The sequence below is a fragment of the Pleurodeles waltl genome, chromosome 8, assembly GCF_031143425.1.
Source record: "Pleurodeles waltl isolate 20211129_DDA chromosome 8, aPleWal1.hap1.20221129, whole genome shotgun sequence".
NCBI lineage: Eukaryota > Metazoa > Chordata > Amphibia > Caudata > Salamandridae > Pleurodeles > Pleurodeles waltl.
Window position 1 is genome coordinate 419,644,060 of NC_090447.1, and position 18,925 is coordinate 419,662,984.

The following is an 18,925-nucleotide window of genomic DNA, read 5'->3' on the forward strand; positions in this document are numbered from 1 at the left end:
CGGACCCTAGCCGGATTCTTGAAAACTTGAGGTGGATGTTAAGTACACAGAAACCACCTCAGAGACCAGCTCAGTATGAGGCATTAGCGGTTTGGGATCTAATGGCTCTTAAACAAAGGCAAGAAAAGTTTCAGAGAAGATTGAGAAGGGCAGAAAAATCTTATGCAGAGGCTAGATGGGATAACGAGAGTAAAATGTGGAGAAGGGGGATTGTTGAGGGGATAAAATTATTCCCAGCAATATCACTGGGAGAAGAGACACAGGGAAAGAAAGCCTCCTGTAAAACAGACAAAGACTCAGGAAAGTCTAAAGAGAATAAAAGATCTTGGGAAGAGGAAGATGATTCAGACGATGAGGAGTTTATGGACAGGCTGTTACATGATCGCCCGCCACCTTATGCGGTGAGCGACAGTGCTCCAAGTACTAGCATGGATCCTGGGAACCAGACGCAGGAAAAGGGAGTTACTGATACGGTACAGACTAGTGATACGGCTTCGATACAGAATGGTGTCAGTGTACCCACTGCACCAGACATACCGATACAGTTGCAACCTCCACCGCAGATACAGAGAATCTACCCAGGCGTTCCAGTACTTGAGACGACTACAAATGTGATAGTGCCGCTAGACCCGATATACACGAAATCAAAGTTAGTACAGATTGAATCAACTCCGAAATTACTATCCCAACCACAACCACAGCTGATACCAGGGTACAACCCTGTAGCTGGTTCACCAATAGTACCAATTCCAGGTACCTTAGAACAGACCTATGGAGTCACTGCTCCACAGAGTCTGGGTCCGGGTCAGACACCTGCCGCCATATCGTTACCAATTACTGTTGGTCCACCAGTGCCATTGTATGCACAGGGTAAAACAGGCGTATATGATCACGGAATGATGACTCAGGATGCGATAAGAGGAGGGTCTATGGGAACTCCATAGATAATGGCCCCAGGAGAGCAAGCGATTGAACAACAGAGGTCTTTAATGGACCTTAGTCCAGTGGGAGCACCCCTCGAAGCTATGCAACAAGCACGATACCTCACATTCTCCAATGATGCATGCAGGGAACATTTCGTTACAGGGTTTTACAGTCCAACAGCTAAACGAATGGTTAGAAAAGACTTATACTTCACAGAAGACTGCAGTGGTTACAGTCGAACCAGAGAAAGAAAAACAAGACAAATACTTGAATTTTGTAAGACTACGGGCAGAAGCTGCTGAATTGGTGGAAGGGACAATGGGAGTAAATAGATTGGAGTCATACACGGAGGCAGAATTGAGATACCTATGCCCTAAGATTACCAAAGAAGTAGACAAGGTGCATCAGAGATTATCAAACCTGGCAGATAAATACAACATTGATATTGGAAACACTAAGCATTTGAAAAGAAGTTACAGATTAGATTTTAACTCAAAAGATTTTGAACACATGAGGTCTGCAGGAATGAAGGCTCATTTGAGAGAATTATTACAAAGCGCGCAAATTTGGGGGGCACTGGAGAAATGGGAAGGCAGATGGGCAAAGAAAAGAGACAAGGGAAAAGGTGACAGCCCAGGGTCTAATCAAGCCAAGGCCTCACCTGATTTGGAATCAGTAAAACTATTACCTATGAGAGAGACAGCTGGTGGTGTCCTAGTTCATGTGCCTTGGACCAGAGGAGACATTCTATCCTTTACTAACGATTATCCCAGATTGAGAGAGAAACCGATCGAGTGGTATCAGCAAACAGATAGGTTTGTGAAACTTGCAAATTGTCTTAGGGAAGATTTGAATACCTTGTTTGAGATCATTGTTCCGCCTGATTTGTGGCTCGAGTGCAAGAGAGGGGTAGATTGGCCGACAAAGGAGCCGGCAAGAGATAAGGTGACCGGGGTACCCTCTGAAGAGGTGATGAAATATTATCATAAGGTGATTGAGTTTTTGAAACAAAAGGTGTCGCGGAAAGTGACTGATTGGCAGAAAATCGATCGGACCTCTCAAGAGGTTAAAGGAGTCAATACATGCTTATTACGAGAGACTGCTAAAGTCATTTAAACACTACAGTGGTACTGAAACTATTGAACCAAAGGATATGAACCATCTTGTGTTTAGATTTGTTGAAGGGTTGCGACCAGAAGTTAGCCAGATGATTAAGAATCATTTAATTTGTTGGCAAGCAAAAAACAATTAATGAGGTGTTATAGTATGCGAAATACTGTAGTGATGAGATTGAATTGAAGCAAAAGAAGCTGAAAGAAAAGGTGATGGTGATGCAGATAAGGGCTGCACAGGCTGTAATACAGGGAAATGGAGTTCAACAGATGATACAGCAGCAACTGCAAATGAATGGTGTGTTTCAGGCACAACCGAGAGGTCGAGGCAGAGGGTTTGTGAACCGTGGTTCAGACTTAAATACGGTTGTAATTCAAAATGATGTTCAAGGGGTGAAAAAGATGTCACCATGTCACGCGTGCGGGGGGGTGGGGCACTGGAAACAGGAGTGCCCGAATACGGTGCAGGATGGTGCTGTTTAGCAAGGTGTTAACGTTGGTGCATTACAAAATTCACAAGGTCTGAAAATGAGACAACAAAACCCGAATTTTCAGAACAATCTGGTACAAATGCAAGGGGTACAGCCCATGCAGCAGATACAAATGCCACGTTTTCAGTCAGTACAAATGCAACCAGTACAGCAGCAGATTCCTATGGTGCCTAGACAGCAAATGTAATTACCAATGGCTCCGATGGGACAGCAACCGGTTATGCTTCCTCAGCAGGTCACAGGCCAGGTAACAAATCAAATAATACTGTACAACAGTTCCCGTTACGAGGCGAGAATGGCACGAATGAGGATTGGTCAGATGATAGCTCAGACAGTGAGGAGTGCAGGCTTGCAGCGTCCTTAGAAGTGGATCAAAGAGGCCCATATGTAGAAGGAAAGGTTATGGGATACAAGGTTTCATTCCTGGTCGACACAGGAGCCACACGCTCCACAGTTAGAAGTGCAGAAGTTCCAAGATTGCCTCTCTCAGGGCGCACCATAAGAGCGGTTGGCGTAGCAAATCAGTATCTGACTAACCTGATTACAGATCCAGTGCAGGTTGAGATTGGCAACTTCCAGGGGCTACATAGGTTTGTAGTCTGTGACTCGAGTCTAGTATCCCTACTGGGAAGAGACTTACTGTGTAAGACAAAGTGTTCAATTACCTGTTCCAATGACGGAATTGAAGTGCAGACAAATAGTGACGATGAAGGAGATGAAAGTCAGTTTTTAGAGGAAGAAACAGGAACAAATGAAGACTAACCTCTGATTACTCTATTCCCGATGCATACCTTGATTGACCTGCCTGTCGAACTACAAGGGACAGTAACAGAGAAAGTGTGGGACTTGACCGGGAAAGAAGTAGGATTAATAAAAGGGGTAGAACCAGTCAAAGTCCAGATAAAACCAAATGCAGTATTCAATCAAGTGCCACAATACCACATGACCCAAGATGTTCTCATTGAAGTGTCACAAATAATTGCAGACTCTCTCAGGCAGGGAGTCCTGAAGGAGGTTTTGAGCAGTCAATGTAACTCTCCCACATAATGGGTTTAAAGAAGTCCTGTGGAAAGGTTCGAATTGTGCAGGATTTGAGAAAAATAAACGAAATTGTGATAAAATGTTGTCCTGTGGTGCCCAACCCAGCAGTAATAATGTTCCAGGTCCCCTGTGATGCTGAATGGTTTACTGTGGTAGACCTATCACAAGCCTTCTTTTCAATACCTCTTCCTAAGGACAGCCAATTTTTGTTCAGTTTCAAATTCCTGGATAAGGTGTACAGTTGGTGCAGAATTCCTCAGGGATTTTCTGAGTCACCGTCCATCTTCAATCAGATATTGAAGAAGTATTTGGAGCCACTGGTGCTGCCTTTTAATTCAACTCTTGTGCAGTACATTGACGACTTGCTAATTGCGTCCAAAACAAGAGACAGTTGTAAATATGATACCATTGCATTACTGAATCATCTGGGAAAGAACGGACATAAGGTGTCACCCAGAAAGCTACAATACTGTCAGAAGGAAGTGAAATACTTAGGGCACTTGATTAAAAAGGGTTCCAGGAGAATATCAAAGGAAAGAATAACAGCTGTTTTGCAAATGAACCCCCCCAATGACAAAAAGAGACGTCAGGATGTTTTTGGGAATGGTGGGCTACTGTCGCCAGTGGATACCCAACTTCTCAATCATTTCAAAACCATTGATAAAACTGACAGGCAAAGAAATCAAAGATGAGCCATATACTATAACCTTGACTATGGAAGAACAGGAGTCATTTATGGAGTTAAGAGAATGCATTTGCAAGGCACCAGCATTAGGAATGCCAGACTGTGAGAAACCTTTCCTGATGTTTTGTCATGAACGTGATGCTTGTTCTTTGTCTGTCTTAACACAGGTCCATGGAGATGCAAATCGCCCTGTAGCATATTTTTCAGCTACCTTGGACCCTGTCACAGCAGCCTTACCGGGTTGTTTGCGTGCAGTCGCAGCAGTTGGTCAGAGCCTTACACAATGTGAAGGCATAGTCATGGGATACCCTTTAACAGTAATGGTTCCACATTCAGTTGAAATTCTGTTGACCCGAACTAAAACACAACACATGACAAATGCTCGTCTCACTAGGTATGAGACGATCATACTGGGATCACCGAATGTCACCCTCAAGCAATGTAATGTATTGAACCCAGCAACTTTACTTCCTAATGAAAATACTGAAATCAAAAATGAGGAAGAGTTCGAACAGGATTGTCTTGAGGTAACTGAACTGTGTACCAAACCTCGCCCAGATATTCAGGACGCCCAGTTAAAAGAAAATGACTGCATCATGTTTGTCGATGGGTCCTGTCTAAGAGATTCTGCTGGAACACTGAGAGCTGGCTATGCGGTATGTACCATAACTGGTATCGTTGAAGCCTCCTGGCTCGAAAAAGTGTTTTCCGCACAAGTGGCAGAACTGATTGCCCTTACTAAGGCATGCCACGCAACTGTAAATTTGAAAGCCACTATCTATACTGACAGCAGATACGGATTCGGAATTGTACACGATTTTGGCCAACTTTGGTCACAGAGAGGTTTTATGATCTCATCTGGTTCCCCTGTGAAAAATGGTGAGCAAATAAAGGATTTGTTACATGCGATTGAGTTACCTCTTGAAATTGCCGTGGTGAAATGCAGTGCTCATATTAGATCACAAGACTTTGTGTCCATGGGAAACGGCTAAGCAGATCAAGTCGCAAGATTTTGCGCATTGAACTGTATATCGTTCAAGGAGCAATGGGAATTACTACCACAAACTGAAAATGACACATGTTTGAACCTTGCATTGCGGTTAGTTGACACATTAGATGAGTTGAAAACATTACAGAGCCGTGCGAGCAAAGAGAAACGCTCTTGGCAAAGAATGCAATGTGTACAGAGGGCTGATGATTTGTGGGTCTCAAAAGAAGGGAAACTTGTTTTGCCAAACAGTCCTCTATCCCAATTCGCCAGGCTCTATCATGGGCAGGCTCACCTTGGGAGAGACGCAATGATCAGGTCATTCAAAATTGATTGGTTTAACCCAAAATTCAGACATGCCGCAGAAATTTCCTGTCACAGGTGCATCATCTGTCAACAGATGAATGCCGGAAAGGGAACCGTGGTAACTTTGAGCCACATTGGGAGAGTTGGAGGTCCGTTCAACAAAATGCAAATGGACTTCATTGAAATGCCTGTTTGTGGAGGATTGAAGTATGTGTTGGTGATTGTGTGTGTTTTTAGTCACTGGATTGAGGCATATCCCACACGTAGAAATGACAGTCTTACAGTTGCAAAATTATTACTTAGGGAACCAAGACCAAGGTTCGGGTTTCCGGTTTCTATAGAATCGGATAGGGGTAGACACTTTGACAATGAGGTGATTAAACACCTGTGTGGCGCACTTGACATCGAACAAAAGCTGCATTGTAGCTACCGCCCGAAGCATCAGGACTAGTAGAACAAATGAACGGTACTTTGAAATCGAGAATGGCAAAAATGTGCGCAGCAACTAACATGAAATGGCCAGATGCCTTGCCTCTAGTGCCGATGTCAATGAGAAATACCCCAGACAAGAAAACTGGACTATCCCCCCATGAAATCCTCATGGGTAGAGCTATGAGATTACCAGCAGTACCTGCAAATGCGCTAGTGAATATTACAGATGATATGGTGTTGTATTACTGCAAGGGTTTGGCTGATGTGATTCGCTCTTTCTCTCACCAGGTGGAAGCTAACACATTGCCACCGATTGGCGATCCAGGCCACTATCTCCAAGCTGGTGACTGGGTGGTTGTCAAGAAGCACGTAAGAAAGTCGTGTCTAGAACCACGTTGGAAAGGGCCATATCAAGTAATCTTGACAACTACTACTGCTGTGAAGTGTGCCGGAGTTCCCAACTGGATACATGCCAATCACACGAAAAGGGTAACGTGTCCTGTTGAAGAGGAACTTGAAGTTTCCGGCACAGCAACTTCAGGAAGAGAAGTCTCAGGGCCAGAAAACAGTCAAGAAGGAACTGAGACGATCGGAGAGCCCACTGAGAACAGTCTTGTCCCTCAAGCAGTCAATGAGTTCGAGAGAGGTGACAGAGTGCCTATCTCAGTATAGGCAGCAGGAGAATCAAATCAAGGAGAAATTCTCCCAGAAGTAGACAAATACGGGTTAGAGCTCGAACCCGGCACAGACCCAGAAGAAGAAGAAGAAGAAGGGGAAATTGTAGAGAGAAATCAGAATGTGCCAGATTCTCCCGAGCCAGCTGCAGGTCCATCAAGTGAAAACACCATATCACAAGAGGAGGGTGCTGTCCAGTGTCCTGAAAGGACACATCAAGAGAAGACGCATAAAGGTGATAACTGGCCAGATAGACCACTCCTAAAGATAAGAGACGTATCAAACGACACAATAGTAGAAGAGGACGATACATCTCGAGTGGAAGATCTAAGTGAAGGAGAACAACAGGGTGAACGAAGGCTGAAAAGAAAAAATCGCAAACAGAAGGTATACAGGTCCTGAATGGGCGTATGCTACAACATCTGAATGGCAACAAGAATTCCTAGTATTCTGTTTTGATAGAGAAGTACCAGGCCAATACTACGGTACCTGAACGAATCTGAGGAAAGCTTGATTAAAATTCTGAAAATTTGAAAACCGAAAAGAGACATTATAAAATTACTGAAAGTGACACTAAAACCGGATTGACTTTTAAAACCTGATTACGACAAGCTGCTAACCTGATTTGACAAAAGGGTCCTGGAGTGAATGAAGACGCTGTAAATATACGCAGAAAGCAAGAGAATATTCTAAATCATCCTCAAGTTGATTGTTGATCTACTATCCGATTCTATACGAGCATGGCTTACAATAGAAGTAGTAGCAAGGGAGGTAAAGTGTGTGGTTGGTTAGGGCTTATAATAGGTGTTGTGTGTGCAGTGATAATCGTAGGAGTGATTGTAGGAATGCCATGGATAGAGAAAGAAACTACTAACGCTACTTCAAAACCTGAAACTACCACACTAACATCATGGGAAAGATTTGAGCAGGATGCAAGACACATGCATGAGGGAACTAATGCAAAAGGGGAACTTTCTACTAATGTCTATCGCTTACTAAATGAGTATGTGGAAACCATGGATGCGACAGATTGTTATGTATGTACTAAAATTCCTTCATCTGTGCAAGAGGGAGTTACATATCATAGCCTCCCTCTTACTTACGGGATTAGTTGCAGCTTGCTGCGAACAAGATTTTATAATTAAGAGCATGTGCAATACTTTTATTCAAACTTAGATGTTTTGTTTTCTTTTGTGCCTGTGACTGAATTTTTAAACAAGTTAGCTAAGGAACAGGATATAAAAATAGTTAGAGGATTCTTTGAGCCGATGCTTACATTCGGGACAGCTTATGCACATCGCAATAACTTGACATGCTTATTATCACCTGTTGAGAAAAGCTTTTTAGATCACAATGATGATAGACGCAAAGCATTAAAAGAAAGATTAGAAAAAAGGTTAGAGAAACGCACATACGCAAATGATTATGCTTACAATGCCATCAAAACACAAGGGAAATTAGCTATAGATGCATTACATGTAGGTAGACTTTGTATATATAGGCCAAAATCTGAGCAGGACAACCTGTTTGTGGGAACGAGTGAATGCAGGCATGTGTTTTTTTTTTTTCCAGAGTAAATGGACCTTTATGCTGAATGGGCAGGATCCAGCGATCCCTGGGATCTATTACATATGTGGGCTTAATGCTTATTACCGTCTCCCTAAGGGATGGTATGGGACATGTTATTTGGGAATAGTATTCCCAAAGATTTACCAAATTGATGACTTAAAACAGATACCTAAGACGTCTGAATTACAACATCCTAGACAAAAACGAGAATCAGTGGCGGCTGTCATTGGTGATATATTTGGAGCCATAATCCCTTCAGTAGGGGTTATCTTGAATTCTATGAAGATTCAAAAGTTGTCTACTATAGTGGATAACATGCTGACAAATTTCACAGGAGCTATACTCCTGATGGATACTGAACTTGCTGCAGAAAGAGCTAGGACTCTTCAAAATCGACTTGCTTTAGACATCCTTTTAGCTAAAAGTGGAGGAGTCTGCAAGATGCTCAATGAGCGTCATTGTTGTTCATTCATTCCAGATAACAGTAAAAAGATTAGAAATATGCTTACTAACCTTACTAGAGATAGTACAGATTTGAAGGATTTGAAAGAACTCGGTGTTTGGGAGAAATTTGGAAAGGGAATTGCCAGAGTTGGAAGTTGGTTTACCAGCATTTGGAATGGGGTACTTGCAAAAATATTGGTGGGTCTATTAATTGTTTTGGCCCGTCTATTAGGATTATGGGGGGCATGCAAAATTAATGACAAAATAAGGAAAAATTGGACTAAAAGAACCAGGAGAAATGAAGAAAGTGAAAGGGAGAAAATGTTCAATGAAATCTGGGAAAGTTCACATAAAGGGCAAGATGTTGAAATGCGTATTATGCGCAAGGTGAAAAATTAAAATGTGTGATGACGAGCGTCATCAGAGGAGGGACTGAGAGAGCGTAGTCTAAATATTACATATACTAAACGTGAAATGCTTATATAAATGCTTAACAATGCTGCATAGAAAACGACAATAAATAGTAGTTGCTTAATGTGTATTTAAATTATAATTATGAAACGTGAAATTACTATTGTGCACATATACTTATATCGGTTATAAGAAATAATTGCTTGCACCATGATTAGTCGTATAATAAATATATATATATATATATATATATATATATATATATATATTAACGTTACATTTGTACTAAAACCCATAGGCCTTAAGTTAGAGTAAGTTGAAGATTTAGCCGTGCAGCTCTCATATTAAAGCATATTTTCTGTTTTTCATTGTGCTGACTCGTAAAGGGCCATGACCCAGCATTTGTTCTTTTCCTTCATTTTATGTAGCTAATTTCATCCTGTTCCCATACGCATGCTAGTTGCCTTGGTATGAGTTTTATACAGATTTTGAAACAAAAGTATACGAAAGAATGTACAAGGACAATTGACCGTGGATAAAGAAGCTCATGACCCGAGAGACGTGCCAAAACGGTGATGAAACCCCCCGGATGTGCCACCTACGAAGACGTCAATTATGAAGACCAATCAAAGTGTTATAAATTATCGTGGGGTGACAATTGGGATTACCTAATGTATAATTTGATAGGTCAAAGATAGTGGGGTATAGCGAATATCCAATAGAATTTTGAGGGAAGGTATTACGAAAAAGGGATAAAAATTCATGTCACAGAAGGGTCGGTAGGAACTAGGTAGGGAATGCTATCAATTTCATCCAGAAACTCTGTCACTCTGTTTGGTGATTTGAGACTTAATAAACTATCCTCACCCATAGGCTGCCCTTTTTTTTTTTTTGCTTCTCCTCCGTAAGAGGGAAGTGTCCCCTCTCCACTAGACTAAGTTAGACTGATGGCGATGCGACTGATGTCCTGAAGATGAAGACTGATCCTGTGTGCTGACTTAATCCTTGGAGGGTAATTATGACAAAGCTATTGTAATTTGTCTGTTTGCTTTTCCTTTCTAGGTACCAACTGCTGTAATTTTAATAGAGGCCATAGTTTGGGTTTTTTTTTAAATTGGTGTTCTAAATCATTTTGCATGAAGCCCAACATGCTGATGCTAATTAGTAGTTAGGCTATGTGATCACCCTGACTGACACATATAGACAAGACTGACGCTGCGCCATGCTGAACTGAGGCTTGCATCATATTTTCTGTGTTCTAACCTATGTTTATATTGTGTTATACTCTTTTGTTCGTGATTCTTGCATTAGTGAAATCTTATTACAGTTGCCATGTTGTGATTATGTTCTTATGTTTCTTGGTTTAGAGATTAGTAGATTGTAATCAATAGGGAATAAAATTCATAAAAATTCTATCAAAGGGTGTGGTTATTCATGGCTGAAAGGTCATGGTTGCGCCGACAGTTTAATCAATGTCTTTATCCAAAGTAAAGTGTATCGTGGTGATAAATATTGGTGACATCATTGATATATTGCTTGACATATTGATCAGTTATCTCGTCCTACGGTGTCTCACCACTGGGTCAAAAGATTAATCGGCCTAAAACGAGTCCTAATGTGTATAAACTTGACATAAAGGGACGCGTTAACAATCACACAATTTGAGACCCGTTTACGAGTCAAGTACATTACAGTTAGGTCGAGTAGATTATTCAAATTACTCGACCTGCAAGTCTAGTAATATTTTTATGATTTTACGAGGCCTGCTCACAGTAATATGGGGTGTATTGAAGGCAGCTTAGGAGCCTTCAAAAGGTAATTCTCACCACTTCTGTCCTTTGGAAATGTTTCAAAGGGCTTAAAACCTTTACAACTCAGATCCTCAAACTAAACTGAACTGCCTAAAAGGTTGGTCAAAAGCAAAAGGCTTTATGAGAAAACTAACTGAACACAAATCAGAACACCAGATCAATGTATGTCCTGCTGGGTGAGTAAATCCTGGTGTTGCACACAAATCCATCTATACAGCACATGACTTTAGATTTTTCTGGAATATGAGCACAAATATTAAATTCTCCACAACATGGTAGATGTAAGATCAAGATTGGTCTAGAAGCAAAATTACTTGTCGGTCTATATACTCAGAAGTTTATTTCTCCTTTTAAGACATAGGAGGAAGAAAGCTTTATTTTAAGCCCTAGAAGTTGAGCCTTACTGAAAAGACCCCAGTTTAGAGGTCACTGAAACAAAATCTTTAAAAAGGACAGCAATACTGCTAGCTCCTTCCTTCTTGGTCTTCCGCTCCTAAACAGGGTGCCCTAATTGCAAAGTTTTATATCTCAGCAGTACAATTATAATGAGCTCTGAACCAGAAGATTTATGTGCACGTTCCAAGAGAAAACAGTAAAAAAGCTAATAGCTTGAAAAGTAATCCACAACCTCTGCAGTACATTTAGAGAGCACCTTTATTTAAGTTCCATATATACTACCATCTACGGTTTGTTAAGGAGTGACTGTTCATTCTAGTGGCTTGCTGATTTAAAAGTACAAGTTAACAGCCTGGTTATGCAGCAGGCGTACAACTGTACCTAAGGCTCACGGATAACAGCTGCAAAAGATAGCACTACAGACCACTCCAGGACATAGCGAAAGGCTTCGTGTAGAATAGGAATTAAAGTTGGATTGCTCAATCAAACTCTTAGTATAATGGTGTATGTCCAAACAGAGCCAACATAGTTTAAGGCTTATCAAGAATGGTTCGCACCTACTGTATTATATTACATTAATATGAAAGATAAAACAAATGGAAGACTATTATTCCAACTACCATACTTGGTGAATAGATCCTTTTCTACCACATGCACATACACAGACAGCATCACTCCTCAACATCTTATCATCCACATGCAGCAACTCCATAAGATAAATCAGAAAGTAAGACAATTATTTTGCTCCCCATAGAGTATCATAATTTTAGTACATACTCTGTTATATAATATCAATGACGTGCCAAATGTTCCACTAAAGTCACTCATCACTTTTAAAACTCTGGCAAGTGGACCACATTATAAATTATAAAAAGAAGAATTACAATCTAAATCTCAGAACACTATGCAAAAGCATTTCAAATCCATAGTGGTCAATTGATAAGGAAAAATATAATACAGACATTTTAGAGAACACAAAAACTGTATTTTCAGGCCCTCGTAAATCACAGAGACTAAGAAAGATGTTGATGACTTGTAAACACAGAAAAGAGAAATAAATGACAAGCATAGTATGCAGATCACCAAAATGTTTTCTAATTTCAACTTTATCAAGTACTGGTAATGCCAATCAAAATAGCTTTTTAACTAATGAAAAGCTATTTTCAAGTGTAAGCAATAATCAAAAGGAAGGGGACCGGAAAGTGAGGCGTCTACTCCAATTCTTGTGGATTTATTAAGGGGAACAGCACCATTGTACCTTACCTTCCTGTCCCCTTACCTTTGAACCTAGTTACTGATTTGTGTTCATGGGTTTACTTAGAAGAAGGCAACTAGGAGATTCTCTCCCACTCTCCTTGTGTGTCTCAGCAATAATCAAATGACAGAGCTTGCTGCATATTATAAGGCCTCAATTTTTTGATGGCCATACTCTACATATTCAGTATATATTAGTGAGGCAGGGTAAATACTTTTTTCATTATTTAAAAAATATATATCTTATCATTATAGGAAATTAATAGGATAGACTATGGCAGTGCAGCATCAAGGTAATGGACAAGAGCAAAAGAGGGAGCAGCATAGGGGCTAGGGAGTATCCAAGGATCTAAGTGAGGACTGGGAGCAGCAAGAGGGCCAAGTGGAGCCTTTCAGAGACCAGGAGGCAGGGAGAAGATCACGGACAGTGAGCAGATTTTGATGCAGAGAATGGATATATAGGAAGAAGCAACTTAAGGTAGAGAAACACCAGGTTTGAGCTGAGTGAGGAGGAGCACAAGACCCAGGGAAGCAGGTCATGCTCCATAAAGATCAAGTACATAGGTGAGGACGAATGCGGTGTTGTGTCCAGAGGGAAATCACAGCAGCGCAAGGCCCAGAGGGGCAACACAGCAGCACAGAGTCAAAGCAAGAGAAGAGGTGGGCAGAGTCAATGAGGGATAGGGTCATGGGAGGGGAGAGCACAACTGTGGAAAACCATGGACACCGATTACAACAGGACAAGATCATTTTGGAGTACAATAATGCAGGATCCTCAGTGAGTGGGGAGGGAGTGTACAACACTGGAGGTCATGGCAGAGGGAGTACAACAGGGAAGGATCATCAGGGAGAGCAAAACAGGGCAGGACCATGGGGAACACAGAGCTGGACAGAGCCTACGGGGGAGTAGAGCAGGCTAAGAGGGGTGCAAAGCAAGGAAGGGTCAAGGGGGACAAAAGCATGCACACTGTCACCTTGTCAGTGGTATGACTTACAATAATAAAAAAAGGAGACCAGCAGCAATTTAAAGGGCGATGAGCAGGAGGTGGAGTGATTCAGGAAGGAGAGCAGTACAGCTGTAGAGCACAAGCAGCACACTAAGGAGGTGACTGCTGTTCCCGGACCCACTTCGCAGAATGCTGCACTCAGTGCGACTATTACCTTTGCTTCTCCCTGCTGCAGGGTTGTTTTCATATGGGACAGGTGGCATATGTGGATACAGGCAGAGAGGCAATGAGGAGGGACTAGGGGACAGAACACAAGGGAAAGAACAGTGCTCATGCATAGACATGGGGAGCTATCAGAGCACATGAATATTCCAAGCAATACTGGCACTATGTGCTAATGTCCATGTGTATTGGAGGCGCAACTGGCAGCATCACATCTGACCGTAGAAAGGTCACCTTTCCCATGTCAGGAGACAGTCCAAGACAGTTAAAGATGGCAAGAACCATTTGCATAAAAGTTATCAGTGTGCTAACCCTGTAGGAACTGTAGGATTCACTGTGAAAGCACAGCAACAGAAGCACTTCCTTTCTTTAACAAGAAAAGACTATACAGTGGAACATAAGTAATTTGGGTAAATAATTATTACCTTGCAAGGAGTTAATTGCCGAAAACACTCCAATATTATGCCTTAGTGGCACTTGAATGCCCTACACACAAAACGTTTAAGTGATGTTTGACCGAAGACTTAAATTTGATCAGCCTTTTAGCTGGTGAAATAAGCCCATGAAATGTTGACAGTCATTTAATAGGTTTCCAGTTAAAGCAGAGGTAACACATTATCTAAAACCTTTAATATAAAAAATAAGAATGCTCACACTCTACAAAATTCAAAGTTAAGCTCAGCCAATTAAAATATTTAGAAGCAGGCTCACAGTAGTTAGTGGGTGAATTCTAAGTGTATCAAAGCTGAGAGAAATTGCAAAGCAGACACGAATCAGGAATGGCCATTGTTATTGCTCTGTTGGGGGGAGGGGGCATGGAAAGTGTATGGATGGGTGGTACTAACATCTTTATTGGCCTGTCCATTACTGCTTAGACAGGCAGTTGACAACCATCAACACCTTAAGCCGGGACAACAACAATGCTTACGAAATCTTTTAGCAGAGCATACCTCGCCTCAACACATCAGCAATGTAAGCTTTTCAGTGACCGTAAAATTAGGGAACTACAAAGCCTATCTGGGTGATCCGGAAATATTTTCAACTGTTATTCTGGACTGTAGTCTCGAATAAAAGCATGCACTTACCCTCTGCTGCAAAATATGGAGAGATGTGGGTCAAAAGAAAGCAAGCCTTCTAGTGAAAAAAAAGGCATGTAGTGTCGTGTGCAGTGGAATACTCCTCTTGCAAGATAGGCATATATTTAGCTGTTCAAATCTAGTAAAGTAGATGTTAACTACATAACAACTCCAAATAAAATTGCTATTCATTCCACCAACAGGCTAACAGTAACAGCTTGCATTACACATTAGCATGTTGGTTTCTAATATGGGTTGCACTGCAACTATGTGATATTTAATAGAGCAAAGTACAATAACACATTCTTATTTACCACAGCAGCAAATGCCGATGATTGGGCAGTTCCAACAGAAGCAACCATACTACAGATAACATTATGTGCAATAATGCAATGAGCTGCTAAATTAAATCGGAGTGCTTCAAAACAGACAAGTAGCTGGGCTCTTCAAGCAAAACTATCACTGGCTCATTACACCGCTAATGAAAAGCCCAACTCAATGTCCATTGACCAAAGAATGTCTTTTAATAAATGTTAAGTGAAATCTAATAAAAGCCATCCTTTGATCAATGGGTTTTAAGTTCGGGTTTCTGCACTAGACGTTTGATAAACAAGACTGGTTGTGTAGGGATTCTGAAGATTCATTGAAACCGTTTCAATCAATATTGCAAAAAAAATTAACAGGATTGCTCTCAACAAAAAGAGAAACTCTAATCCTTGGCTTAAGAATTCAATAAAGAGAATGCTGAGCTTGTCAACCATTACCTGGTTGCTTGCCCCACACCCAGCTTTCCATCATTGATTTCGCTCTGTAAGCTGGTCCTGGAGTCTCTTCTTCATCTTTTTTCTCTTTGTCATTCTGGTCATCTTTCTTTGATGCATTCTGGCATTCATTTCCATCATCTAGGTAATCAGCATTGAAAATTAGCTCACAACCAGCACAGTTAAGGATTATCAACAGGCGCACAGAAAACAACACGTTATATAGCTATTGTGAGGAGTACCTCCTAAGCAAATATCCGAAAACAACAATTGCAATGGTATGCTACTTTGAGGGAAATTCCCTGCAACTCACCTCAAAACACATATTTATCACAGACATTACAGGAAAATTACTAATTATTTGTGCTATCGACTTCACCTCACCCATTACTAAGACATATGAAGTCTTTGTAAATATGGCTCTAATTGTCTGGCTTCACTCAACTGGATAACTGTTTAGCATACATTAAAATCTCCTGTTATCTTTGGAAAACATCAAATTGCTTTAAATCTGCATATAATATTATATGTGTAGGAAGTTGGCTCTGTATATACTATCTCAAAGTAAGAGATAGTGTGCGCAGAGTCCAAGGGTTCCCCTTAGAGGTAAGATAGTGGCAAAATTAGATAATTCTAATGTGCTATTTTGTGGTAGTGTGATCGAGCAGTAGGCGTAACACAGGGTAGTTTTAAGCATTTGCTGTACATACACAGGCAAAAAATGATTTTTCTTAATTTATTTTAAGAACCACAAGTTCAAGAAAATACATAATATGCAAGGTACTCCACACAGATAAGTTAGGAACTTTGAATTAGAGCAACAGCATACACAGTTTTAGTAAAAATAGCAATAAGCTATTTTAAAAGTGGACACAATGCAAAAATCAACAGTTCCTGGGGGAGGTAAGTAATGGTTAGTTTGTCAGGTAAGAAAGACACTTACAAGTCTAAGTTCCTGGGCATAGGCAGTCCACCGTTGGGGGTTCAAGGCAACCCCAAAGTTACCACACCAACAGCTCAGGGCTGGTCAGTTGCAGTGGCCAAACAGGTGCCCAAAACACATAAGTGCCTATGAAGAACAGGGGTGCTCCGGTTCCAGTCTGCCTGCGTCTTCGGAGGGCAGACCAGGGGGGGTTTGTAGAGCACTGGATGGGGGGGTAGGGGGAGGAGGACACAAGTAGACACACAAAACACTCTCAGCGGCACAGGGGTGGGCGGTTGCAGTGTGTAAAGCAGGCATCTGGTTTTGTATAGGATTCAATGGACGGACCCGAGGGTCACTCTAGCGGAGCAGGCAGGGCACAGGGGGCTTCTCGGGCCAGCCACCAACTGGGCTAGGCAGAGGGTCACCTGGGGGTCACTCCTGCACTGAAGTTCGATCCTTCTGGTCCTAGGGGCTGCGGGTGCAGTGCTTGGTTCAGGCGTCGGGTTCCTTGTTACAGGCGGTCAGGGGGAGCCTTTCAATTCTCACTGCATGCGTCACTGTGGTGGTCTGGGGGGGGGTGGGGTCTTCTCGGGCTACTCACGAGGTCACAGTCACCTGGGAGTCCTCCCTGTGGTGTTGGTTCTCTGGAGCTCGAGCAGGGGGCGTCGGGTGCAGAGGGTGAAGTCTCACGCTTCCAGCAGGAAGAGTGAAGTCTTTAGAAGTTGCAAAGTTGTTGCTTGTTGTTGAGCAGAGCTGCTGCTCATGAGAGTTTCTTGGTCCTTTAGTTCAGGGCAGTCCTCTGAGGTTTCAGAGGTCGCTGGTCCCTGTCGAATGGGTCACTGTTGCACTTTTCTTCGAGTCAGGAGAAAGGCCGGTAGGGCTGGGACCAAAGCAGTTGTCGTCTCCGTCGTCTCTGCAGGGCTTTCAGGTCAGCAGTCCTGCTTCTTGTTTCAGGTTGCAGGAATCGGATTTCCTGGGTTCTTGGGTGCCTCTAAATACTGAATTTAGGGGTATGTTTAGGTCAGGAGGGCAGTAGCCAATGGCTACTGTCCTGGAGGGTGGCTACACCCTCTTTGTGCCTCCTCCCTGAGGGGAGGAAGGCACATCCCTAATCCTATTGTGGGAATCCTCCAATCACAAGATGGAGGATTTCTAAAGGCAGGGGTCACCTCAACTCAGGACACCTTAGGGGCTGCCCTGACTGGTGGGTGACTCCTCCTGGTTTTTCTCATTATCTCCTCCAGCATTGCCGCCAAAAGTGGTGGCAGTGGCCGGAGTGGCGGGCATCTCCACTAGCTGGGATGCCCTGGGGCGCTGTAACAAAAGGGGTGAGCCTTTGAGGCTCACCGCCAGGTGTTACAGTTCCTGCAGGGGGGGTGAGAAGCACCTCCACCCAGTACAGGATTTGTTCCTGGCCACAGAGTGACAAAGGCACTCTCCCCATGTGGCCAGCAACTCGTCTGGTTGTGGCAGGCTGGCAGAAACTGGTCAGCCTAGCACTAGGAATCGGACTGGTATTCAGGGGGCATCTCTAAGATGCCCTCTGGGTGCATTTTACAATAAATCCCACACTAGCATCAGTGTGCATTTACTGTGCGGAGAAGTTTGATACCAAATTTCCCAGATTTCAGTGTAGCCATTATGGAACTGTAGAGTTTGTGTTTGACAAACTCCCAGACCATATACTCTTTAGGACTACCCTGCACTTACAATGTCTAAGGTTTTGCTTAGGCACTGTAGGGGAATAGTGCTCATGCACATATGCCCTCAGCTGTGGTATAGTGCACCCTGCCTTAGGGCTGTAAGGCCTGCTAGAGGGATGACTTACCTATGCCACAGGCAGTGTGAGGTTGGCATGGCACTTTGAGGGGAGTGCCATGTCAACTTAGTCATTTTCTCCCCGCCAGCACACACAAGCTGTGAGGCAGTGTGCATGTGCTGAGTGAGGGGTCCCCAGTGTGGCAAAAGACATGCTGCAGCCCTTAGAAACCTTCCATGGCATCAGGGCCCTTGGTACTAGGGGTACCATTTACAAGGGACTTACCTGAGTGCGAGGGCTGTGCCAATTGTGGAAGAAAAGGTACAGTTTAGGGAATGAACACTGGTGCTGGGGCCGGGTTAGCAGGGTCCCAGCACACTTTCAATCATAACTGGCATCAGCAAAAGGCAAAAAGTCAGGAGGTAACCATGCCAAGGAGGCATTTCCTTATGATATGCATTTGAACATGTAGTTAAACCTTGAAGCAATCAAACTTGGACTCTCAACTGCTTTATAAAATAAGGGGTTTCAGAGGTCACTCATTTTGACTCCTACCATTGTTGAAGCCTGCCCCCCCCATAACTCTGTGGGTTTCATCAAATGAAAGTTGTCTTTGTTTACCAGTTGGTAGATAACCGTGCACACATTTGGATATGCATCTTAAACTAGATGCATCCCAATATTATGATATATTAG

The 18,925-nt window shown here is 42.5% G+C and overlaps 1 protein-coding gene across 4 annotated transcripts in view; it reads right to left on the reverse strand.

Moving 5' to 3' along the window:
• HERC2 (HECT and RLD domain containing E3 ubiquitin protein ligase 2) overlaps window positions 1-18,925 on the reverse strand; it is a 1,448,528-nt gene that overhangs the window by 1,371,942 nt on the left and 57,661 nt on the right. For all 4 annotated transcript variants that reach the window (XM_069204283.1, XM_069204284.1, XM_069204285.1 and 1 more), the window contains exon 4: window positions 15,549-15,686. In XM_069204283.1, coding sequence (XP_069060384.1) covers window positions 15,549-15,686 — 138 coding nt within the window. The remainder of the gene's footprint in view (window positions 1-15,548; window positions 15,687-18,925) is intronic.